We start from the raw sequence: 23,116 nt of genomic DNA on the forward strand, positions 1-23,116 counted from the left end.
TGATAGGGTCAGATGGCCTTCCTGAACGTCAATATAGCATCACCGTCGCACGGCATCAGTGGGAAGCACCTGCTGCTCTGAAGACGCTGAACTAGATAATACCATGAGTGGCTCTGTCCATCTCCACCATCCTGCGCTGGACCAGTCCTCTGTCAAAGGATGAAGTGCTGCTCAAATCAAGCCAAGCCACAGATAGGGAAACACTGCTCCTGCCATAAACCCATAGTCAACCCAATAAAACACGAGGGTGATTTGCTCAGGGCTGCGCCTGCATGCCATTGCACAGGGAAGCCATGTAGTGCAACGGTAAGAGCTAGGGACTTGGGAGTCCACGGTGACAGAGGTGTGGCTGGGGAGAGTTACTGAGATTCTGAGCAAAACGTCTTCACCTGATCATAGCACAGTAGCATGTCTTATGTGTCAGTTATCGGTGTCTGTCTGTCTACAGTGTTCACAAGCAGCATGTATTGGGCAGATCAACATTATCATCATGGTCTTGGGAGTCAAGAGAGACCTATGAAAGGTCCACCTCCCAAATATTGTTTTACATTGATTCTCTTTTGGGCGTTTGAAACAGTACATGATGATGGAGTTTCCTTCTTTGAACAGTTACATGATGACCTGAACTGAAGTCACCTATAAATAATTCTGTACTGTTTCCACTTGGGGCTTGGGAAAGACAGGAAACCCTATGCTGTTCTTTGGTTACACTTAACACAGCCCAGCATGCTTCCGTGCATTCCCAGATATGTACGCCTGTCCACACCATGCAGTTCTCCAATGGACCCATCTCCATGTGCTGTACCTGAAGTTAAGACTTAGACCCTCTGTATTAAGTCATTTTCCCAAGACTGCCCTGCCACCCAGATGCCATTCCACAACGGTGAGCTGCCATCTATCCTCCACCCAATCAACGATAAGGCATGATTCCCATGCCACCCACCACCTCCTACTTTAGGTTTGATGTATCTGCAAGGATGGCTCAAAGTAACACTTGTGTATCTGTTATGATAATGGGTGATGTCACAGATGCTAGGAATGACCAGCCAGAAGAAGAGATGCATGGGCATGGTGAGGGCACAAGGGGCTCGGGTGGGGCATCTGTGTGCCCACCATGCTTCCAGTACCCTCACATGTTCAGCTACCCAGAAGCTCATCAGATCATGTTGGTACTTGTTTTGATACATGCTGTCTCCAACTGTCCCCGGCTCCCTTTTCCTGGAGGTTGGTGGTTGGGGCCGAACATTTCAATCTTCTAATCTTTCAATTACTCAATCTTGAGACACTGGTCTTGAGAGAGAGGTGGGGAACCCACCTCTTCCTGGGATACTGGGAAAGGTATTAAGTACTGTTCAAACACTGTTCAAATCACTTCTAGTTAATTTTAAGTTATACTGAAAAAAATTAGTTATTTCTGATGCTCATTTTCATATAAGTAAACAAATACGTTAGGGATGGATAGAGCAGTTGGACTCCTAGTTAGCAGCAGTTGGATTCTCTTCCTGGCTTCCCTGGATGTCATGAGCAAAAGGATTATCAGTTCAAAAGCTAGCCAGAGTTCCCTGTATCAGCACCAGCCATTGCGAACAAACACTCCATGGACATCCTGAGAAAACTTCATGAGCATTGTGGCTGACTGTACTGACTCCTGAAGGTGCAGCCCCAGTTGAGGTTGTTACAAAGAGTGTGTACCAGATCGCAGGTGATCCACTCAACCATTTACATCTTGGCCCTAATGGGAGCAGCTCATCTAGGTTTCCTAGCAGAGGGGTGGCTGGGATTGGTGCTAAAGAAGTAAGGCTGTGAGTCACATATAAACTTCCATGGCTGTGATTGGGTGGCAACAAAGTGTGCTAGGATTGGTCCAAATACCCCTTCTTTGTGTACATAAGCAGCTGGTTCAGTCTTACTGAGTGAGGTGGCTGGAGACACCCTCCTGTACAGCAGTAGCCCTGATGATCAATAGTTGTCTCTTTCCTCCTTTCAGCACTGTGCCTTGAGATGGTCACAAGAGGAAAGCAGAGAGTGCAGAGCGGCAGCAATGACAGAGGCAGTGGCAGCCACGGCAGGCTGAGCTATGGAAGTGGCTAGGCTGACAGCTGCTTGACAGCAGCAGCATTTGAGCAGTTCGAAAGCGCGCTGGCCTGGGCAGGACGGTAGAGGGTGGATGGAAGGAGGGAGAGCTGGCAGAAGACAGCAGAGTGCTGAGACTGGAGGATTAAAAAGCTACAGAGAAGCAGAGAGAAGGAATCACAGGCCCTGGTTGCAGGAAGAACAGATCTTTGGGGCCAAGAACTGTAATAGTAGCTTCTGCCCCCAATTTCTAGGTCTGTGAAAGGGCTGCCACACTCGCAGGCCTTGGGGATCTGGTGTCTGAGGCCGCGGTGGACTGAACTTGCACTGGCTATGTAGACAAGGATGACCCTGGCTTTCTTCTCCTCTTGCTCCTGTCTTCTGGTGCTAGCATTACAGGCAGGCACTACAATACCGCGCATACAGCACCTGGTTCACAGTTGCTGGAGAGCAAAGGAACTCAAAATAGGTAACCGTCTCACCAGCTGAGCTATATATCCCTAGACCTCGAGTTTATGTTTTGTTTTGCTTCTGATAGTTGAGGAAAATAAATGTTTAGGCAAAAGCAACTCAGAAAGACTCCAAAATGGAGCCTGGAGTCCATAAACAGGCAGGACTCATACACAACACTGCTGCCGAGACTGTGAACACAGACATCTGCAGTGTGCTCACATTGGTCCTGGAGGCTAAGGGCAGCCTCTTGCTTTATCATTTTATCGTTTTACCATCTTTATCATTTATCATAAAGAACATGTGTTTAAACACAAAAGAATCAATTAATCAAGAAGAAGCATTCTGTACTTGTCATAAACCTATAGAATAAATCAAGCAACTTGAAGCATACTGTGTGATCAGTTATTATACTGTTTACTGTTATTAAAAACAGAGAGATTGGCACTGTGGAGGAACTGTTGGCTGATGGGGAGACATGGATAGCTGAGATGGGGCTCACTGAGCAAAGTCTGAAGAGATCCATTGGGCAGAGGAGCTGGAAGTCACTCTCCGCAGAGGCCACACAGGGGCATAGCCCAGATCCACAGGTTTGCTGGAGTGAGAGGAATCATGGAGCCGAGCAAAGAAAACTCATGGGAAGGAGCTGAGCTGGGCACCAAAGCCTAAAGCAGGAGCCAAGTGCACATCCAGAGGGGCCATGGGTGCTACACCGCCAAGTGTAAGGCCATTAGTGTCTCACAGTGAATGGCTGGCCACAGGGCAAGAGGCAGATCTGCAGGGGAGAGAGCAAATGTAGAGTGCTAGTGGGGGGACCCTATGACCCACTTAAGTGATGAAGGCTAGGCTGTGGGGTCAGGAGGAGTAGACAGATGGGAAAATGGTGGGGGTGGGGTGGGGCGGAAGAAATCGTTAGGACTTATGACCTGCTGATTTGGAGGGAGAGTAGGGCTGGGCAGCTTTGACTTTGTGAGTGGTAGTGACACCACAAAGGTAATTAAAAGCATGAAAGATACAAGACAGACATGAGGTCTAACAGGGGCTGGGACACAGCTACACGGACAGTCCCTTCAGGGCCACAGCCTCTGTGAAAATGCTTGTGGCTAATGGCATCTGACACTAAAAGCATGTTAACAAGTGGCAACTTCTCTTAGATAAGATAAAGAAAATTCTAGGAATCAGCTTCCAAATGGAATCCAGACAGTTGCCTGGAAGCGCTTCAGAGAAATTAAAAAATGTCGATCGCCACAAACCATCGTCAGAGAAAGGGCAGAGCCATGGGAAATACCAATCTCCAACCCAACTCTCTCAAGTTGGAGCTCCTGCGTGATGTCAGTGGAGGCCACAGCCAAGGGAACTGAAGTTAAAATCAGCTGAAACCAGAGGCTCTGAACACGAGACAAAGCGAGACAGGCAAGAGAGAAAGCAAGCACTCTGCATAGTTTTTTGGGAGAAACAGACCAAAGACGCAACAAAACTGGCTCTCTCCTTTGTAGAAAAACCCTGGGGCTGGGGGCGTGGCACAGTAGGTAAGAGTGCTTGTTGAACAAGCCTGAAGGTCTGAGTTCAAGTCCCTAGGACTCACATAAAAAAGTAAAGTGTGGCTGTGCACACATTTGTAGCTCCAGCCATGTTGAGGTGGAGAGAGGAGATCAGCGGGCCTTGCTGACTGCCAGCCCAGTTCCAGGTTTAGTGAGAGACCCTGTCTCAAGGAATAAGGTGAAGAATGACGGAACAGGACTTCAGATGTCTTCCCTGGCCTCCCCATGTGCACCCCCCAACTTCACACAGACACATAACATAGAAAAAAAAGTAGTTGTTTGTTTTTAATTCAATAAGAAAGTATCCACAAACACACACAAGCAACTAACTTGCCCAAAGAGCTTGAGGCAATCTCAAAAATCAAGGGAGAAAAAAAAATTTTTTTTTTTCATTTCCTTATGGACCTGGCTCACCAGCAACTCATTCATTAAAGAAAAAAAGCATGTCAAAATCACTTGGCTGCTTCTGCCACTGGAGGCGCAGCTGACGCTGTTTCTAGAGTTACCAACTGGGCCTGCTAGAAACCGCCCCCCCCCCCCCCCCCCCCCCCCCGCCCCAACCACCACACACACACTCTCTCCGTTCCAAGCTTTCAATGGTTTGGTTTTGTGTGTTCAGTATCCTGTGGGACAGAAAATAACCTGCACTGATTGTGGCAATTGATGGACTCAGCTGGTGGCGGAGAACAAGAAATGGGAACCGAGAGGCACATGTGAGAAGCCTGTGGGCTGGAGGGCAGGAGAGGGGAGGCGCTCCCACCCGGGCTGCTGCGCAGTCACAGGAAGGGGTTCCCGCAGCTGAGGCTCTGGCGATTCTCTCTGCATCCCACCTGCTCCTGCCCCTGGGAAACCCCAACAGAGGAGCTGCCTTGCGTTCGCCTGGTCTAGTCAGTCAACGCCAAGGGGCCCGGGGCCGGGGCCAGGCGTCTGCTGCTGCTGCTGCTGCTGCTGCTGCTGCTGCTGCTGCTAGGCCTTCTAAGGATCCAGGGTTTATGCACCCCACCTCTGGGCAGCTGAGGATGAGATGTTCCCTCTCTGTGGCTGCAGCTCAGGGGAGAGAGAGAGAGAGAGAGAGAGAGAGAGAGAGAGAGGGAGAAGAGAGAAGAGAGAAGAAGAGAAGGGAGGGAGGGGGAGGAGGGGAGAGAAGAGAGGAAGGAGAAGGGGAGAGGAGCGGAAGAGAGAGAGAGAGAGAGAGAGAGAGAGAGAGAGAGAGAGAGAGAGAGAGAGAGCGAGCAGAGGTTTCCCAGTGGTCATCTATCAACTTTTCTAAGCAGGGAGGCAAGCAGAGAAAAGCCAGGCATGTCAGAGGGCGGGGAGGGCATCCCAGTGATAATTCTTTCTTAGGCTGCAAGGTCAGCACGTAAAATATTGTGCTCCCATATAACAATCCCAACCATATGCCTTGAAAACCGGGAAGAGATAAAAGGGGGAAACGAGACAACAAATATTTATTTATTTATTTATTTATTTATTTATTTTGGTTTTTCGAGACAGGGTTTCTCTGTGTAGCCTTGGCTGTCCTGGACTCGCTTTTGTAGACCAGGTTGGCCTTGAACTCACAGCGATACGCCTGCCTCTGCCTCCCAAGTGCTGGGATTAAAGGCGTGCGCCACCATGCCCGGCGACAACAAATATTTAAGACGGAGCACTTAGGGGATGGCACGTCTGAAGAGAATCCGAGTTCCTTAGACTTACTCATCTGCTGTAGACGTTGTCAGACTGTCTTCAGTACCACACACCCCACCACCCCCTCTTTAAACTGACTGAAGAACCAGTCTCCATGTTCAATTACAAAATTAACTACCAGAGTTCGTGCCCTGGAGAGACATTTATGAGGACAGTAAGTAGGACGTGCCAGTGTTTTTCTAAACACAATGGGATGTATTAATGCATTATTTTGAGGAATAGGGTACAGAGATTTACTTAGGTTTTTCATAAATTTGGGCTCTAGCAACAGGGAAATGAACCACGTTGCCTCAGAGTGAAATGAGCTATTAGCTGTGTGTCTCGGGACATCCCGTTTGAAAGGGCGGTTTATCTAAGGTGTATAGATTGAGCGATGCATATTCTTTGAGACTAGTGTGCCCACCGAAGGTCCCTGCCTTTCTGCTCGGCCCCTTAAAGGGACTGTGCACCAGCTATGAAGCTCAGCGAACAAAGCCCTTAGGGGAGGTACAGAGGGAAGCCGTCACCTGCTGACTGCACAGGGCGGCGGCTGCCTTGTCCTCTGTGAGATACCGAGCGCCTTGTTGCAGTGTTGGTCAAGAAGGCGGGCGAGTGCCTTACAGACTTGTCCCAGGTGGTCTGTACAGATTGGCCTTTGCTTTTCTGGAGAAAGGACCTGGCCATTTCTCCTGGCAACATAAAGAAATCCGCCCTTTCCACAGGACCTTTTCCAGAGGTCTGAGCCACTTGCGGCTACCTTCTGCTCAAGTGAGCATGCTTGCTTCGTTGTGATTCATGTCAGAGTTTCTTTAGAATCAAATTAATATGTCTCCCTGGTGAGAAGTGCCATATGACTATCTTGTTAGAACAAAGTCAAATACAGACCCTGCGCAGAGGACGGCTCTGTCTCCTCCCACTGCATGTGTTCCTCTTGTTTGGACACACTTCTGTTGGGCACTTGATTGCTAATGAAGCTTTTCTGAGTTTAGGATGATTTTCGGGCATTGCTGGCTTGGAAATCACAGAGGACAGAGTAGCAGGGGAGAGCCACTATTCAAAAAATCCTAAGCAAAGTGAGTGACCGGCTTTTCTTTGCAGGTTGGAGGAAAGCAGAAAGGACAAATGGCTGAGCGCACAGAGTCAGGGCAGTGGCCGAGAAGCCCCTCTCTCTTCTCCCCGGAGATGCTTCTTCGCTCCAGTGGTTTGGGAGGCCAAACGCCCCCAGAACATTTGAAATGCTTTCTCAGCAGACACACTTTCCCTTTTCCTCATCCACTTTTCGGATACAATTTTAGTCCTTACGATATATATTACATGAATGACTCTTCACCCAACCTCAAGGCTGACACCGCAGTCACTTCACTTTATGAAGAAACTGAGGGATTAGACAACTTGCTCCAGACTTGTAGGAAACACACACAGCTCAAGGCATGTGTGGAGGAGTGCCTTGAGTGGGTGTAGCAGCTGCCAATAAAGAGCTGTTTGGCCAATCAGCTGGGCAGTAGGACAGGAAGTGGAAGGGAGGAGTTTCTGGGGAGGAGCACAAGGAGGATGGTGGAGCAGGTGTGGGGGCGGTGGGGGGCGGGGAAAGGGGGCTAAGGGAAGAAAATCCACCAGGGGAGTCATCAGACTGGCAAGGTGTTGGTTTATATGGGCTTTTAATAGTATTAGGATTAGAGTAGCTCAGATTCTGCCCAGCATAGTGCTTGCAGCTTAAAAATAAACCATAGTCTCTGTGTCTGTCCTTTGGGAACTAGCTGGTAAAAGAAAACTACTGGCTTAATAATTTACTGTGTTGACTGACGTAGGAAGAATAAAAGGTACATCAACAGGCATGAGTGAGGGGGTCTATCCGGTCACAGCTCTAAATCTAGTTGTCGCAGTCAGGGTCTCTATCGCTGTGACGGGCACCGTGACCTAAAGCAACTTGGGGAGCAAAGGGTTTATTCGGCTCACACTTCCACATCACTGTCCATCCCTGAAGGAAGTCAGGACAGGAACTTAAGCACAGCAGGAACCTGGAGGCAGGAGCTGATGCAGAGGCCATGGAGGGTGCTGCCTACCGGCTTGCTCCTCATGGCTTGCTCAGCCTGGCTTGTTATAGAACCCAGGGCCACCAGCCCAGGGATGGTTCTACACACAATGGGCTGGACAGCCCCCCCCCAAACGTCAGTCACTAATTATGAAAATGCCCTACAGGCTTGCCTACAGCCTAATCTTGTGGAGGCATTTTCTAAACTGAGGTTCCCTCCTCTGTGATGACATGAGCCCGTGTCAGGTTGACACAAAACTAGCCAGCCCCCCCCCCCCCAATTGCATTTAAAAAGAAACCATTTGAAGATTTTCTTTATCCACCTTAGGATAAAGATATGAGGGTTTGGGGGGGGGGAAAACAGAACAAGAATATTCGCAGGCCTTTCCATTAGATTTTCCATTCCCTGAAGCCTGGCTTTACTCACACAGAGACTCAGCCATGAAACACGAGGACTTAGGTGATGAACACCAAGCCAGGAGTGGCCAGAACGTCAGGCCTCCTGTGATGCTGCTTAGAAGATGTCCCTGCTGTAAAGCTGCATAGGCCCATCTAACCAATATCATTGCTTCACACCAGTGCTGGCACCCCAGTAATGACAGGGGTGAGGTACTGGGTGTCAGGATTATTTCTATATTTCTGTATTTCAACAGCTGTGGCATCTCTCCAGCCAGACAGGATTATTCCAAATGGAATTTTCCATGTTGTATTTTCGCAGTAGCTCCCTTCCCGTATAGTATCTTCACATTTTCTCTTATTTTTATTTTTTATTTTTATCTTCACATTTTCTCTTCTCCTTTCTTCTTCTTCCTTTTAAAAAAATGGTTAATATTTTTGGGTTTCAGAGTATTTACTTTAAAACCATCTTCCTTGACCATTGAATGGGTTGAATGAAAGAGGAGGGTTTATTTTATTTTATTATTTTATTTTTAAATCAATGAACAAACAGAATTTTATTTTAAGGTATCCTACATCTTAATGAGGTGTCAGTCAGAGAAGGTTTACAATGAATCTAAGATATCCTAGTGTGCACCTGCAGATCAAATGTCCTCCAGAGATTTGAGTAGGAAATAATTTTGTAGATGCTCAGATATGCATTGCCCATAGTTTGTTTGAGAAATCACAAGGTAAGTATTTTTAAATAGTCCATGAAAAATTGGACTCAGCTATTTTATGAATTGTTATTCAAGCCTATAACTAATCTCTTTGACATTAACATCTTTAATAAACATTTGAGCAATATCTGCATGCAGAATATTGGATAGAACTAAGACATCATCCCTATTCATTAGGCTTATATTTTCTCAATAACCTAATTTTGTCTTTCATAAGATATTAATGCTTTTGGAAGTCTTACTCTTAATCCTATTAATTCCTAAGCTACCCTTTAAAAGTGCATGAGGCAATACGCAGAGGCTGTCAATTTCACTGAATTATACATTGAACTGCTAAGGGTAAATCTAAGAATTCTGGGGCTGCTGAAATGCAGAGCTCCATCTGAAAAATGTTTTCTGGAATGAGATGAGACTCCGGGGACATAGACGGGATTGGGTCCCATGGCTTTCCCGTCTCCTGATCTCAGCTCACACCAGGTGCTGCATGCTTGGCCGGGCACAGCTTGTCTCTGTCTGCTTCAGAGCACGGGCCTGTGTTTAAGAGTTGCTGTGGCTCAGCTGCTGTTGGTGTCCTGTGCAGTGGAGCTTTGATAGCCAAGCTGGGTAGAGAGCTCAGCCTAAGGTAAAGCCGCACTTCAGCCCAAAGCGAAGAACCATGAATGACCACGGTGACACAGAACACCGTGTGACCACGCACAGGCCCTAGAAGGTAAGCGATGGTTGCGATACTCTAATTTTAGTTCCAAGGTTGTGGGAGTAACTGGTCACTCTTGGGTCAGATATAAGGCCTATTCGGTGACATGGAACCCACACCTGACCCTGGTAGGGTAGCCAAGAACCGAAGACTGGATGCAGGCCATTGGCCCAGAGGAAAACCAAATCCTCCTGCTCTGCTACAGGAGCATAGCAGCAAAATGACTCTACTGACACTCTGCTGTACTCATAGACATGCCTTGCTCAGCCTCATCAGAGATGCTTCCTCTGCCAGTAGATGAGAACGGGCATGGGGACCCACGACTGGATGATGTGCCGAGAGGAGAGCCTTTGGAGCTCTTGGTCCTAAGTGGGATGCCTTTATCAGGGGGCTGCGCGGAAGAGAAGGTGGGAACAGTTTAAGCCCAGAGGGGATGAGCAACACCAAGGGAACTGTGAATTCCAGACACTTGTAGAGCGCAGAGACTGGGGCAGCACGCCAGGGCCTGCGCAGGTTCAAACCAGACAGGGCCCCAGGACTGCAAAGGGGAACACGTGTTCCCACTCCTAACCAAGAAGTTGGGTGTAACTGACACCTGCTTGCAAAGGAAAACATTTTCTCCAGTGCAGCAGTCTCCCTGGGTGTATTCACCACACTTATGGGTAGACTCTGTGCCCAGAACAGTTGGCTAACACAAAACAAACTCAATGGTATTTTTGTCTCATATTGCTCTGCTTGGTTTTTATCTTATTGGTCTTCTGCTTGTAATTCTGTTTTCATTTTTGTGGGTTATTTTGTGTATGTGTGTTTCTTTTTTTCTTACTTTCTTTCTTTTTCTTTTTTAAGATAGAAAGGTCACAGGGTTGGATCTAGGGGGAGTTGGTGGAGGAACAAAAGATGATCAGCATATATTGTATAAATTTTTTTCTTAACCTCAAGTTTTCTTTCTGGTAGTTAGATTGCTGGATACTTGCAGTCCAAAAGATGCCTCATGGATACCAGTTATCTCACTGTATACTAAATAAACTAACTATGTTTTAAAAAAAAAAAAAAATTTTTTTTTCTTGATTAAAAAAATTAGAAAAGCACAAAATTCAATAACCACGTGTACCATCTCCTCTAAAAATTGGCACCAAGTTTTATAACATCTGCCGGGTCCCTTATGCCACGATCACGTCCCACCCGGGGCGTGGTGCGCGTCACTTCACCATACAATGCTTCACAGTGCTAACCACGGGACCTGGGACCTGGATGCCAATCTGTGGGAGCCGCAGTGTGCTGTTTCCCACACAGTGCTGACTGGTACCCAGCCAGACCCTGAGAGTCTGTAGAGTAGATGGCTATCGTTCATAAAGCTGAGAACACTGAGACCGACTAGAGGAGCCGCGTCGGTCTGGGCACTACAGTGCAGGAGTGAACACTGCACACTGCTGAAACTGTCATACAGCAGGCAGGGTGACAGGTACTAACAAAGCAGTACTCTAGCCCCAGATGGGGCGTTTCCGAAATGTGAGCTGATTCTATGGACGAGGGCTCGAGTAAACCATATCCCAAGGCTTAGGGGTCCCCTCCTAGGCTGTTCTACTTCCATCCCGGGAGGTCAAGCTCTTCAGCAATGACCACAAGCTTGTTTTTACCAGCACAAGAAAGCAATCCAACCTCGCTATTTCCCCCCCTCTCCCTCACACATGCTCAGTGACAGTGTGCTACTTTGAGTTAGATTTTGTGAAGTCAGAGCATTTCCCTTGGTTCTAGAGTGAGTTCCTAGCAGAATCTGGTGATGACTAAGGCTGAGAAAGAGGAAAATGATGCACTTTAAACATGGTAGGAGGACATTAGGGTTCCAGAAAGCTCCGTGATAATAGGTGGCGCCCCCTGGAGCATCCATGACAGCAGTGCGTACTCTACGATGCCGGGGCCGCAGGAACAGTTACAGTCGTGACAGCAGCCAATCCCTTCACTGCTCTCTGCCTACTCTTTACGATGTCACCTTACTGGTTGATCCACAGCGGTTTTAAGCAGACACAGACGGCTACAGAACTTGGATTTAACCTTGTATTTAGATGCTGGAAAATAATTGAGGAGAAGGAGGGGAAAGAGAGCCTATGGCCAATGCACGTTTCTGCGTTAAGGAAGTAAAGGGTGAAATGGTTTTGCTTCCCCAGGGAACACATGAACTCAGTATTAAGTCTCAGCACCAGGTGGGAAAACATCAGTGGACGCCCCATCTGGCCCCTGTCTGGTGTCTCTGGGATCCATGCAGCTTGCTTACTATGCCGGCAGCCAGCACCTAGCCCAGGCTCACCTCGTACTCCTCCTTGAAGCCATAGCCCTCAGCACACTTCATTTGAGTGATGTGTTGGAGGAGATCTGCCACACGGATAGCCGGGTGAAGCTGCCCGGTCTGGTAGGGCACGTCGGCAGCCTCACGCTTCTTGTAAGTGTGGGGCTGCGCGAGGCTGCTGGTGTCACTGGCCATCGTGTGGGTCTCGTCTAGAAAGAAAGATGAAGGAGAAAAGGAGGGTGAAGCAGCAGGCTGAGTCAGGACCACAGGATGCTAACAGCTGGCCGCTGGCTGACATCCCTCCTCTGTAGGGTGGCTCGGCCAGAAAACAAAGGTTCCATGTTCAGAGGTTTGAGTGAGATCAACAGTACTGCTAGGAATGAGGCGGGGATCTTTGCTTTTACAAAGCAGTCCAAACGAGATATTGCTTCCGCAAAGCTCATTGACAAATGCTCTTTTCAGCATTTCTCCAGTAAAATTGGTGAAAGTTTCAACCCAAAACTTTACCAAGACCTGCTTCAAAACCAGGCTTGTACATGTCCGAATGTTACCCAATTCATTTGTGTAATGAGACAAATAAACTCTACAAATGTTCTGTGAGCAAAATAAAAGTGCACAGAATGGTTTGGCATATAAAGCTCGCGATGGGGATGGGCACTCAGTACAGGAAATCAAAGGAGAGAGAACTGAGAGGGAACCTGGCTTGGGATAATGTTTCGATGAGTCACTTTGCATGCTCTGGGACTAGACAGCTTCAGTGAGATACTGTGGGCCAACGCATCACACACAGAATGCTCTAGGACAGCAAACATGCAGGCCAGCACAGGGCAGCGCACTGGCTCCCTCAAGTCTACGAGGAAGACACATACTCCCACACTCCCTCCGCAGCTTCTCCAAGGGGCCAGATGGGGAACTTACCATTGATTGGCACTTTAAAGCGGATACATATCAGGAGAAAAGAGGAGGAGAAAAAGGAAACAGGACATAAGTGCGTGGGTAACTACAGGCAACTCTACTTTGTGCGTTCCGGCTTCCAGTCAAACTCTCTACTGAGAGGTGGCCAGAGGGCAAAGCCTCAACTCCCCCATCACGTCAGGGTGAAGGTGATTCATTTAAGCACCCAGTAGCAAGAAGGAGGCTAAAATTAGTAGAAAATTGCTTTTCATCCCCCAGGAACCAAGAAATAACTAAATAAAGGCTATTTGTAGTCAACACATTTGTCATTTGAATTTCTTGAGCAAAGCCAATCAAATTGTACTAGAAAATTAATGTGAAAATTGGTCAAACAAGCCCAAAGAGGCTCTCTTCTAATGGGCGATGACTAGTAAATTAGATTAATGAATTGCAGAAATGTTATCTACTAAAAAAATGTTTGAGGCAGCCACTTTCAATTGAGGCTATTGAATTTTGAGTTTCAGCTTCTATGGGTTAATACCTTAGCACGCTGAATCCCTTCCGCTGTTTCATGAACTAGGCAGGCTTTTACGAATCACAATGCTAAACATCACTTAAAAGGAGCTATCAAAACAATTTCACACATAAATCATAAAAATCTATGCGAAGGGATGGGAATGTTGGGGACCTCCAGACTATGTATTAAAGAGGGATTTCAGCTTTTCTTGTTTTTAGGGGTTTCTGTTGTTCTTCTACTGAACTGCTTAGTCTTAAGGAACTTGGGGAGCTGGGCCTGTCCTGCAACTCTCTCTGTATGCATTGCAAAGCCCCTGGGGTATATGCATGGTATGAAGGGTGGCACACAGGTGTGGAGCTATGCCGCTGCTGCTGAAATGGCACCTCAGTCACTACAAGGTGGCTAAAGACACGAAAACAAAATTAAAAAAAAAAAAAAAAAAAAAAAAAAAAAAGGGTGGTAAGCTGGTTTTCTGATTTGTTTTTGTTTTTCATTTGGATTTGCTTTGAAATTTAGCAATGTCTACGCTCCCATTTTAATAGTCACCTATTACCACCCCCGGAAATTTGCATATCGGATTTGGCTTGTTGGCAACTGCTGAGAGTTACCAGCCAGGATGGATGCAGAGTCCCTGCTGAGGTACTCAAGCCATTGGGCTCTCAGTTCCTCTAGGAGAAAGCTCTGTTCTGTACAAATTCTAAAAGAAATGGAACATTAATTAGTTTCCCCCTCTGTGCCTCTCTTGTTCTCTTCGTTTTATACTTTGTGTAGTGGATATAATTAATTTGCTTTTTCACTGTGGCTGAAGGAAACACCACCTAAAGGACCAAGGCTTTTCAAGTGGATATACCAGTGATGCTCTAAGCCCAGGCCCCGGCGCTGTTAGAGTTTTAGGGCCACAGGGCAACAGCTGCTGCTAATGGTGCTTACATTTCTCCACGGTATGATGACACCTGGTCTCATCTCTAAAATGGAACACCTTTTTCAGGCATTTACACAGCACCCCATCCTCCCAGAAAGAGAGGGTGTAAGGGGAACTAGATGCTCTTGTGCCATGTCTGTTAGGAAACTGGGTCACCAACTCCTGCTAGACATCTCCGATGCCACTAAAATGTGCAATTGACCAGTTTTCTCTGATTGTTAAAATGACTCGTTACCTATGACCAGTACCCCATGTCATCCATTTCCTATATTAAAAACATTACCCATCAACAATTTTCTAAAATTAAAAATAATGCCTTAGATAAAAGAATCAGAAAGAAAGGTTTCTGAATACCTGTTGTGAAGATTTCCTAACAACCAAAAATTCAATATTCAATAATGAATTGGTTGAAAAATACTGACTTGGAATGGATGCTGTATTTCTGTGATAGAGGAGGGTCAGTCATTTATTATCTACCAACTGTCTGTCTGTCTATCTGTCTCATCCATCCATCTATCCACCCATGCATCCATGCATCCATCTTTGCAAGCAAATGAGGTAAAGATGTCCTTAAATTCTCCACGAGAACTGGGTCTTTCCAGGTGAAAATGAAACACTGAGGCACTAGAGCTATTATATGTGCTGACCTCTGTTTCCCAGCTAAGTACATCACAATTGTAGCTGTTCCCATCCCTGGCAAGGACCAGGGTGGACACACAGCTCATCTTCCTGTGGCTTTAAGGAATGACCTCACTGACCCATATCTGGATGCATATTGCATCTAACCATGGGGCGCTGGCATAGCTTCTGAGCAATGCCACTCATTCCTTTCATGTCTACTACATGGATTTTTTTTTCCCCCAGAAAACAGTCATCTGTGCATTGGGAGGCCTTATTTTTTCACACCAGTTTTGAAACTTGAATTTGAGTCATGTTCTCTCAGAAAGGGAACCTAGCCAACTTCAATAGATGTCATTAATGTTCCTAATAATAAAGGAAGTGGCTCTGGAGAAGTGATATTTGTCTAATAAGCTTATCTTGACCCTGCTGTGAAACCTGAAAGCTTCTATCTCTCTGACAATGCCTGTCTTAGCCTTCCCTACCCACGGGTCCAGGATGAGAACATCCAGAGAGGACCATGGGACATGAACGCCACACCACACAAAGAAATCGCCAGTCTTCGCCTAGCCAGTGACACAGTCGTCTCTGCGCGTGGACATCACAGTGTCAGCGTGCATGAGATGAGCCCGTGTCCCTCACTTGGGGGAAGGGTTTAAAATACAGCGCCCTTCCTGTACTTGCTTTTAAAACCTGCCTGGGGGCTGCACTGGGCCTCAGAATAGTCACACTTCAAATACTCTGTTCCAGAAGCCATCTTTGCTCATTTTTGTTCTTTAGGCAACCGACGGACTTAAGCCTCAAAGGACTCTGATAGGAGAACAAGAGTTGCCCTCTCGTGGGAAATTGGAGCAAGCTTGAGAACCGAGAAGGACAGTGGGGAGTCCTGGTGTGGGGTGCTAAGACCTAGTGAAAAGAGTCAGGAGGAAGGAGCTGACGGTGAGGGTGAACTCTGGCCACAGCGAACCATTCTATACCTGGAAGTCGCGCTTCTTGTGCTCCTTCCGGAAGGTTAGTAGTGGAGAGAGAACACAGCCGGGACACACTCAGTTACTTATGCGTCTCAAATGCCACAGCAACCCGTGCTTGTTTGCTCATCACAGCCAGGTGATGTCATTTCTCAGACTCACCCTTCTTACACTGTACAAGAGGGACTTTTTTTCCCCCTGTAACCCTGCTCCCCCGCTGGGAATACTTCATACTTTAAATGCATTCTGCCCCATTGGGCTAACATTGTAGTTCATTTCTTGTGACAACTGACACATAATAAACCACAGGATGACAAAGCGCCCTCCTGTCATTCCGCTGTTTAGAACATCAGTTCTGTTAAAATCCCATCATGTGATGGGCATGTTGCTGGCTGGCTGGGTAGGGGGTCTAGACCCCACTGGGATCACTACGCTGTGTAACACGGGGTAGGGGGCATCATTAGGGAAAATGCTATTTTTGAAACCGGAATTTTTAGTGCTTAGGGAGATGAGTGAAAATAACGAGAACCTATTTTCACTCTTGTGACTGTCATGTTGGACAGAATTCAGCTCTTGGAAGTACACAGCTGAGTGGTGACGTGTCATCTGTCTTCCCCTGGGATCAGAACTCACATTAAATTCTGAACACAGAAGGGGAGGGCGAGCCCTGGAGCTGGGGTTGCTCCCTGAAGCCCTTTGGCATCACGCTTCCCTCACATGCAGCAAGGCCTTCCTACCAGTGGAGACTTCACTGGACCACTCCTCCTCACCCCACCCCATGCTCCTAGCCCCACTCCACCCCATGCCTCGCTTCCAAGCGTGGTACCATGCACAGCTAAAACCCAGGTGCCCGCTAGTTTTCTCAGTCATTCCTGAAACAAACTTTGGGAAAGGGAAGTAGTCTCACCTAAAATTGCAGTCGGCACAAATGGGTCTGTCGTACATCGTAAGCAGGGCAAGGCAGAGAAAGTAGAAAGAGAAAGAACAGTCAATGATTGATGAACCGGCCCCAGTTTCCCCAGGAAAGCCGCAGGAAGCCTTGGCTTTATGACATATCAAGCAAGAATGGCCAAGCGCTGCCAAAGGTGGTGAGGATGAGAGACAGTAGGGAATCTGTTACCTGGGTAATAGGAGTTCGGCACCGATGTGCTCAGCGTGTTTGTTTTCATTGTAAAGGATGATGGTGAGGACACAGCTGTGAGGAATAAAGAAAGGCTGGTCAGAGGCCACAGGGAGGCTGAGTTTGGAATACAGGGCACTCTGGAGCCACTGCAGCCTCTCCACACACTCACACAGAGGAGCCTCCGGGATTCGTGGAAGGCTGCCTGGCAAACACTGCCCTCAGTAGTTCCTGGGTAGTTACCAAACCCTTTTGACCAGAGAAGGACTCTTTTCGTCCTATAATGGAGAACACCTACAAACAGGCGCCAGGCTGGAGGGGAACCCCAGCAGTTCCTCTGGCTGCTGGTCCTGGCCTCTGTCATCAGGCTTCTGCTGTGAGCTCAAGCTGACAACTATGAATGTGGGAACAAGTCAGCACATGGCTCCCGGTGAACAGGGCAGTGGCAGCACCGTGGCGCTTTGCTCAAAGTCCACCCCGTCCTCATGGTTTGAAAGCTTGGGTTGCTGCAACCGCTCTTTAAAAGTAAAGATGATTTGTGCCATAGTCTTTAAATAATGATGATAACAATAACAATAATACAATAAAAATATTGTTATATTTCTTTGAATTATTTTTCTCAAGGACACGCAAGCACTGTCTCTTTCTCTCTGTTGCTAAGTCGGAGAGGCAAACCCTCTGATTAATTGATTCCATTGACATGGGGGTTTCTTTTTCTTTTTAAAAAATAGTTCTGTATTTTTATTTTCTTTTATTTTCTTTTATTTTTTATGTATTACCTTTTTTATTAATTTATTCAGATTACATCTAAATTTTTATCTTCTTGGTTGTCTCCTCCCATTCCTCCCTCCCTCCCTCTTTCACCCTATTCCCATCCCCTAGGTCTGAGACTGAAGGGGACCTCCTTCCCCACCGTACGGTCACAGGCCACATTAAGTCTCATCTCAGTAGCCTTCCTATTCTTTCTCTGAGTGTTACCTGGCCTCCCCACCAAGGTGAAGTGGTCAATATGGGGCACCAGGGTTCATGTCAGAGTCAATCGACCTGAGCGTTTCTATATCTTAGTTGACTGGTAATATAAAACATTTTCACTTCAGCAGCGTAAGGACTGATGTATGCTCGGAGTAGAGCAACATAACCACCGTGCATACACCTCTCCTGAGGACCTAGGTGGCTCCCTTGATGCTGAGATACAGGAGGGAACAGGATGGGGGCCGGACAGCTGACAGCACTGCCTTCCCAGAGTGTTAACATGGTGCTTGCTGCAAGCAAGTCTAGCAGGCTGGGCATGCAGGGAGAACACAAGAATAGAGGAAGAAAAGGGGCAACAGTGGAAACCACTAGAAACAAAGGAAGTAGTCTGTGAAATCAGAGTGAGTGCCAAAGGCATGCAGGGCTCTGGAGCAGGCTCTGGTGAACTTAGTATGATCTCCAGTGAAAAACGGCTGCCAGCCTTGGTCCCTCTAGTGAAAAGGGTTGGCCAGGTGGTTAGCACACACAGTCCATGGCTACCAGTGGTCCCTTAGACCCCATCTCCATTCTCCTCACAGTCACGTACCCTGCCAGCCTTTCTGTGCACTGTTTTGGTTACAGCTGTGCTGTTCTATCGAGGATGCTGAAGACATGTAGCAGGGACCAGTGGTGCGCTGTAGGTACGGATATCAAACAAAGACACTCTGTCCTTGGACTTGATGAGTGTGCGCCATGAACTACAAGATCAGGCCCAACTGTGGGCTATAGCTCTGGTCACTGACAACATAATCAGGGGTGGAAACTGCTCCTTTTGTACTTCATAGAGTCAACTGAACTGCTTATCTCCTGAAACACAGGAATCACAGGTGGGCACAGGTAGGTGTTGGTTAGCCCACCTAATGCAAAGCTTAAGACACACTGAAGCACATTTTAATTTATTAATTGCTACTAATTGCCCTATAATCAAGGTAGAACCTGTTAGTGGAACAAATAAACAATTAACTTGATATTGCCATTTAATGGCCTGTTTCACAACAGACTTGCCTGGTGCAATTCCACACCTGGCTTGCTTACAAAAGGGACCTAAATAACAAAGGGGGTGAGGGGAAGCAGATGTACCCTCAGGCAGTGGGTAGCCTTTGTGTCACTGCTCTCAAAGACCTGGAAGATATTTCACCTTGGACCCCTGGGCTTGCTGGTCCTGGAACCTTTAGAAAAACACCTTCACAAAACAACTCAAGGCATAGAGACTGGAAAACTCAGTTCACATTTTCCAAAGTTGAGTGGAGAGTGGGGACTGACTTTCACACGAACTCTGGTGCCCCATATTTGACCACGTCCCCTGGAGGGGGAGGCCTGGTGGCACTCAGAGGAAGGATAGCAGGTTACCAAGAAGAGACTTGATACCCTATGAGCATATACATGGGGAGGAAGTCCCCCTCAGTCACAGTCATCGGGGGGGGCGGGTAGTAGGGGGAAAGCAGGAGGGAGGGAGGAATGGGAGGATACAAAGGATGGGATAACTATTGAGATGTAATACAAATGAATTAATAAAAAAAATAAAATACAGGTGAAGAAAAAAAAAAGGATGCCCTAAGAGGATTTAGGGTTTTACTCTCACAGAGATACTGGAACTTGATCTGGATGATAGGCACTTTAGGAAAAACCCATGCAGTGCGGACACTTACATCTCCCATTAAGGTTGTGTGTGTCCATGAACGAGAAGGCCTCGTCACAGTTCGTGCCTTGCTCCGCGTAGCTCTTGTCCATAGAATTCACCATCACCGTCATCTCCTGCCGGGTACTGCTCATTGTCTCCTTCCTCTTCTTGGCCAGTTTCCTTAGAACAAAGAGGTCAGTGATGAAGACATGGATGTGGATGGGAGATGGAGTCACGGCATCAGTACTCACTGGTGCTCTGGAGTAGCTTCTACCAAACCAACCGCTCATTCTTGCATTGATTTATGTGCCTTGTGTATGTGAGGCACCCTGCCAGGCTGCATACAGAGAAGGGAAACATCCACTGCCTCTTGAAACAACAGCATCAGCATCAGCATCAGCATCAGCATCAGCATCAGCAACAACACCACCATAAACCACAGAGTGCTTTTTCATACAACAAACTAACCCAAAACAACCAATGATCCTTAGATGATTCTGTCATTGTCTGTTGACTGACAAGCTCCTGGAGTTACTAGCTTCTGGCTAAATACTTGCCTGAGACAGAGTGTCAAAGAACAGATTCTAATAAATATTTGCCAGGCAAAATTGGACTACAGGCTATCAGTTTATGACAGGGTTGCACCTTAGTGAACTGCAATTGTTGTATGTTGAAATCACATGGACCACAGCCAACCCACTTCTAGCAGGGATAACTTCCCCCCATCCCTCCCTCAGCAGGAGGAAATGCGGGGAGATCCAGGCCTCTGTGTGCTCACTAACTACAAGACAACTCATCTAAAGGGACAGCTACCTATATGAAAGCCCTAGAAACCCCAATGGAAAACAATGTACAGATCAGATAAAGCACACACTTGCAGATCTTAGCACAGATCGTGTACCCAAGACAGACAAGGATGGAGTCTGAAATACTTTAGAAAAAAATAGTACAGTGAAAAGGCACCAGAAGCCCATAGTGTTGTCACCGCCATACTGCCATGGAACAGCCTTCCCTAGCAATTGCTCACCAAGAAGACCGAACAATGAACTATAGGCAAGCAATGACTTCCAGGAGGAGAATCAGCCTCTCCCAGGGAGGAGCCCCTTGTCTAGTGCAGCGTACTTAGTCAGTCCTAAACCAAACACACAACAGAAATGAACATAGCAGGCTGTATTCTCTCTCTCTCTCTCTCTCTCTCTCACACACACACATATATACACACATACACACATACACACACACACATATAAAACAATAATAATCAGAGGAGAAGAGGCTAGCAACTTGAAGGTTGGGGAATATAGCAGGGACTGGCAGGAGAAAGGGGAGAGGGAAAATGATGTAATTGTTTCAATATACTTTAACAAAACATATTAAAATTTTTTGAAAAGGAAGGAAAAAAGAAGAGAAAGTGTTCAAATGCTGCCTAAGCACCCATCACCATTTACAACAGAAAATGGCAGCTGTTCCTGGTAAGTCATCACAGTGCTGATCGACCTAGGACACAGAAGAAATGAAGATGAGCTGTAGAAGCCCAACCACGCCCGTGTCAGGTGACTGCTAATGCAGCCGAGGCTGCTGGAACAGGAGACCATATGGATAATCTTTATTATCATTTCTAAATGGTGCATAATCCAAATGCCTTATTGCCTGTAGTTATAATCATCTTTTAATTCTGTACTTTGAAGGAAGAACAGCTCCAAGATTAACTTGCCCTTTTAATTGCTGAACATTGGTGGAACAAAAGATTTATTTAAGACAGATGAATGAAAATCACATACAGTGTCTCTGGAAGGGAGAAGCGATGAGCATGGTGAGAGGTCAGCCAGTGTGACCTCTCTGCGCACTGGCACCCTCTCTTTCTATGAGCAGATGTGCACTCAAATCCTTCTAGGGCAGCTGTCCTGTGTGGGAGCCAGCAGTGGGTCTTCCTGTTTTTCTCTGGAGCTCTGGGCAGAGGCCACTATAGCTCCATCCCACTGCTGCTCTCCTCAAAACGCCAGATCCTTAGGCCAGGTCTCCCCCTGAACACTGAAGTGGAGGACTGAGAAATCTGTTCCACAATTCAGACAAAATGCTCACATTGAGTGTGTGAATCTTTTTAATTTGCTTTGGACTTATGTATGCAGATAAATGCTTCAATGTTTCCCTTTATTCCAACCTATATAGACTGGCACAGTCAACTTTTCCATGCTCCCTTCTACTTTTGCTCATGGGGACCATTTGCATTACCGCTGGGAGGGTGGGAGGTGGTGGCAGGTGGGGGCCACACAACCCTAACAAAGGCTAAACTCATACTAGAAGTGACATCTTTTTTTCTTTCTTCCTTCCTTCTTCCTTCCTTCCTTCCCTCCTTCCTTCTTTCCTTCCTTCCTTCCTTCTTTCCCTCCTTCCTTCCTCCTCTTCTCCTTCCTTCCTTCCTTCCTTCCTCTTTCCTCCTTCCTTCTTCCCTCCCTCCTCCTCCCTCCTTCCTTCCTTCCTCTTCCTCTTCCTTCTCCTCTTTCCTTCTTCCTTCCTTCCCTCCCTCCTTCCTTCCCTCCCTTCTTCCTTCCTTCCTTCCCTCTTTCCTTCTTCCTTCCTTCCTTCTTCCTTCCTTCCTTCCCTCCCTCCTTCCTTCTTCCTTCCTTCCTTCCCTCCTTCCTTCTTCCTTCCTTCCTTCCCTCCGTCCTTCCTTCCTTCCTTCCTCCCTCCCTCCCTCCCTCCTCCCCCTCTCTTTCTTCTTTTTTCGAGACAGGGTTTCTCTGTGTAGCCCTGGCTCTCCTGGAACTCACTCTGTAGACCAGGCTGGCTTTGAACTCAGAGATCCACCTGCCTCTGCCTCCCAAGTGCTGGGATTAAACAGGTGCACCACCACACCTGGCCTGCAGTTTCCTTTCTAATTCTTTATATGTATGAATTAATTTCAGAGCATCACACTAAACACTTCACGCCTGATCTTTAAGTACAAAGGAACCTCTTTCAGGATTCCTAGGTACTTATGTACTCAAGGTGAATGAAGGTCAAATCAGAAACCTGCAATTTGATGCTCTTATCTATTGGATAAGCAGCCTATGCCCCCAGGCCTTTCCCATAACCCAGCTAGCTTTCAGTGTTATCAGCCAGCCTCCCTTTGTTGACTCTATGCTTTATCTGTGCTTTCAATGCCCGGCACAAACATCTCTGTGCCAGGCAGGTAACATAAGAAAAGAAAGCCAGGGAAGTGAGGACTGGAGAAAAGAGGAAAAGCTGACTTGGCTCTGTCAGTGCGTGCCTGAGGGAGTGCAGGCACAGTCAGCTTCAGAAGCCCAAAAGCCAGGTTTATGTCAACTCAGGGTAAATATTGGCAAATGTCTTAGTTCTGGTTTCTTTCGCTTCAGTGAAATGCCACAACCAAAAATGCTGATGCAGAGGCCATGGAGGGATGCTGCTTACTGGCTTGCTTAGCTTGCTTCTTATAGGACCCAGGACCACAGCCCAGGGTGGAAGCTGGGGCCTCCACCATCGGTCACCAGTTAAGAAAATGGCTCACAGCTGGATCTTGTGGAGGCATTTTCTCAATTGAGGTTCCCTCATTTTAGATAACTCTAGCTTGCGTTACATTGACATAAATCA

At 47.1% G+C, this 23,116-nt stretch overlaps 1 protein-coding gene across 1 annotated transcript in view; it reads right to left on the reverse strand.

The window, feature by feature from the left end:
• Positions 1-23,116, reverse strand: part of Ptprm (protein tyrosine phosphatase receptor type M) — a 680,548-nt gene that overhangs the window by 126,373 nt on the left and 531,059 nt on the right. The window contains exons 16-18 of the mRNA XM_051154461.1: positions 19,554-19,705; positions 16,894-16,968; positions 11,876-12,063 (exon numbers count right to left, since the gene is read on the reverse strand). Coding sequence (XP_051010418.1) covers positions 11,876-12,063; positions 16,894-16,968; positions 19,554-19,705 — 415 coding nt within the window. The remainder of the gene's footprint in view (positions 1-11,875; positions 12,064-16,893; positions 16,969-19,553; positions 19,706-23,116) is intronic.

Source organism: Acomys russatus, chromosome 12 (assembly GCF_903995435.1).
Source record: "Acomys russatus chromosome 12, mAcoRus1.1, whole genome shotgun sequence".
NCBI classification, from domain to species: domain Eukaryota; kingdom Metazoa; phylum Chordata; class Mammalia; order Rodentia; family Muridae; genus Acomys; species Acomys russatus.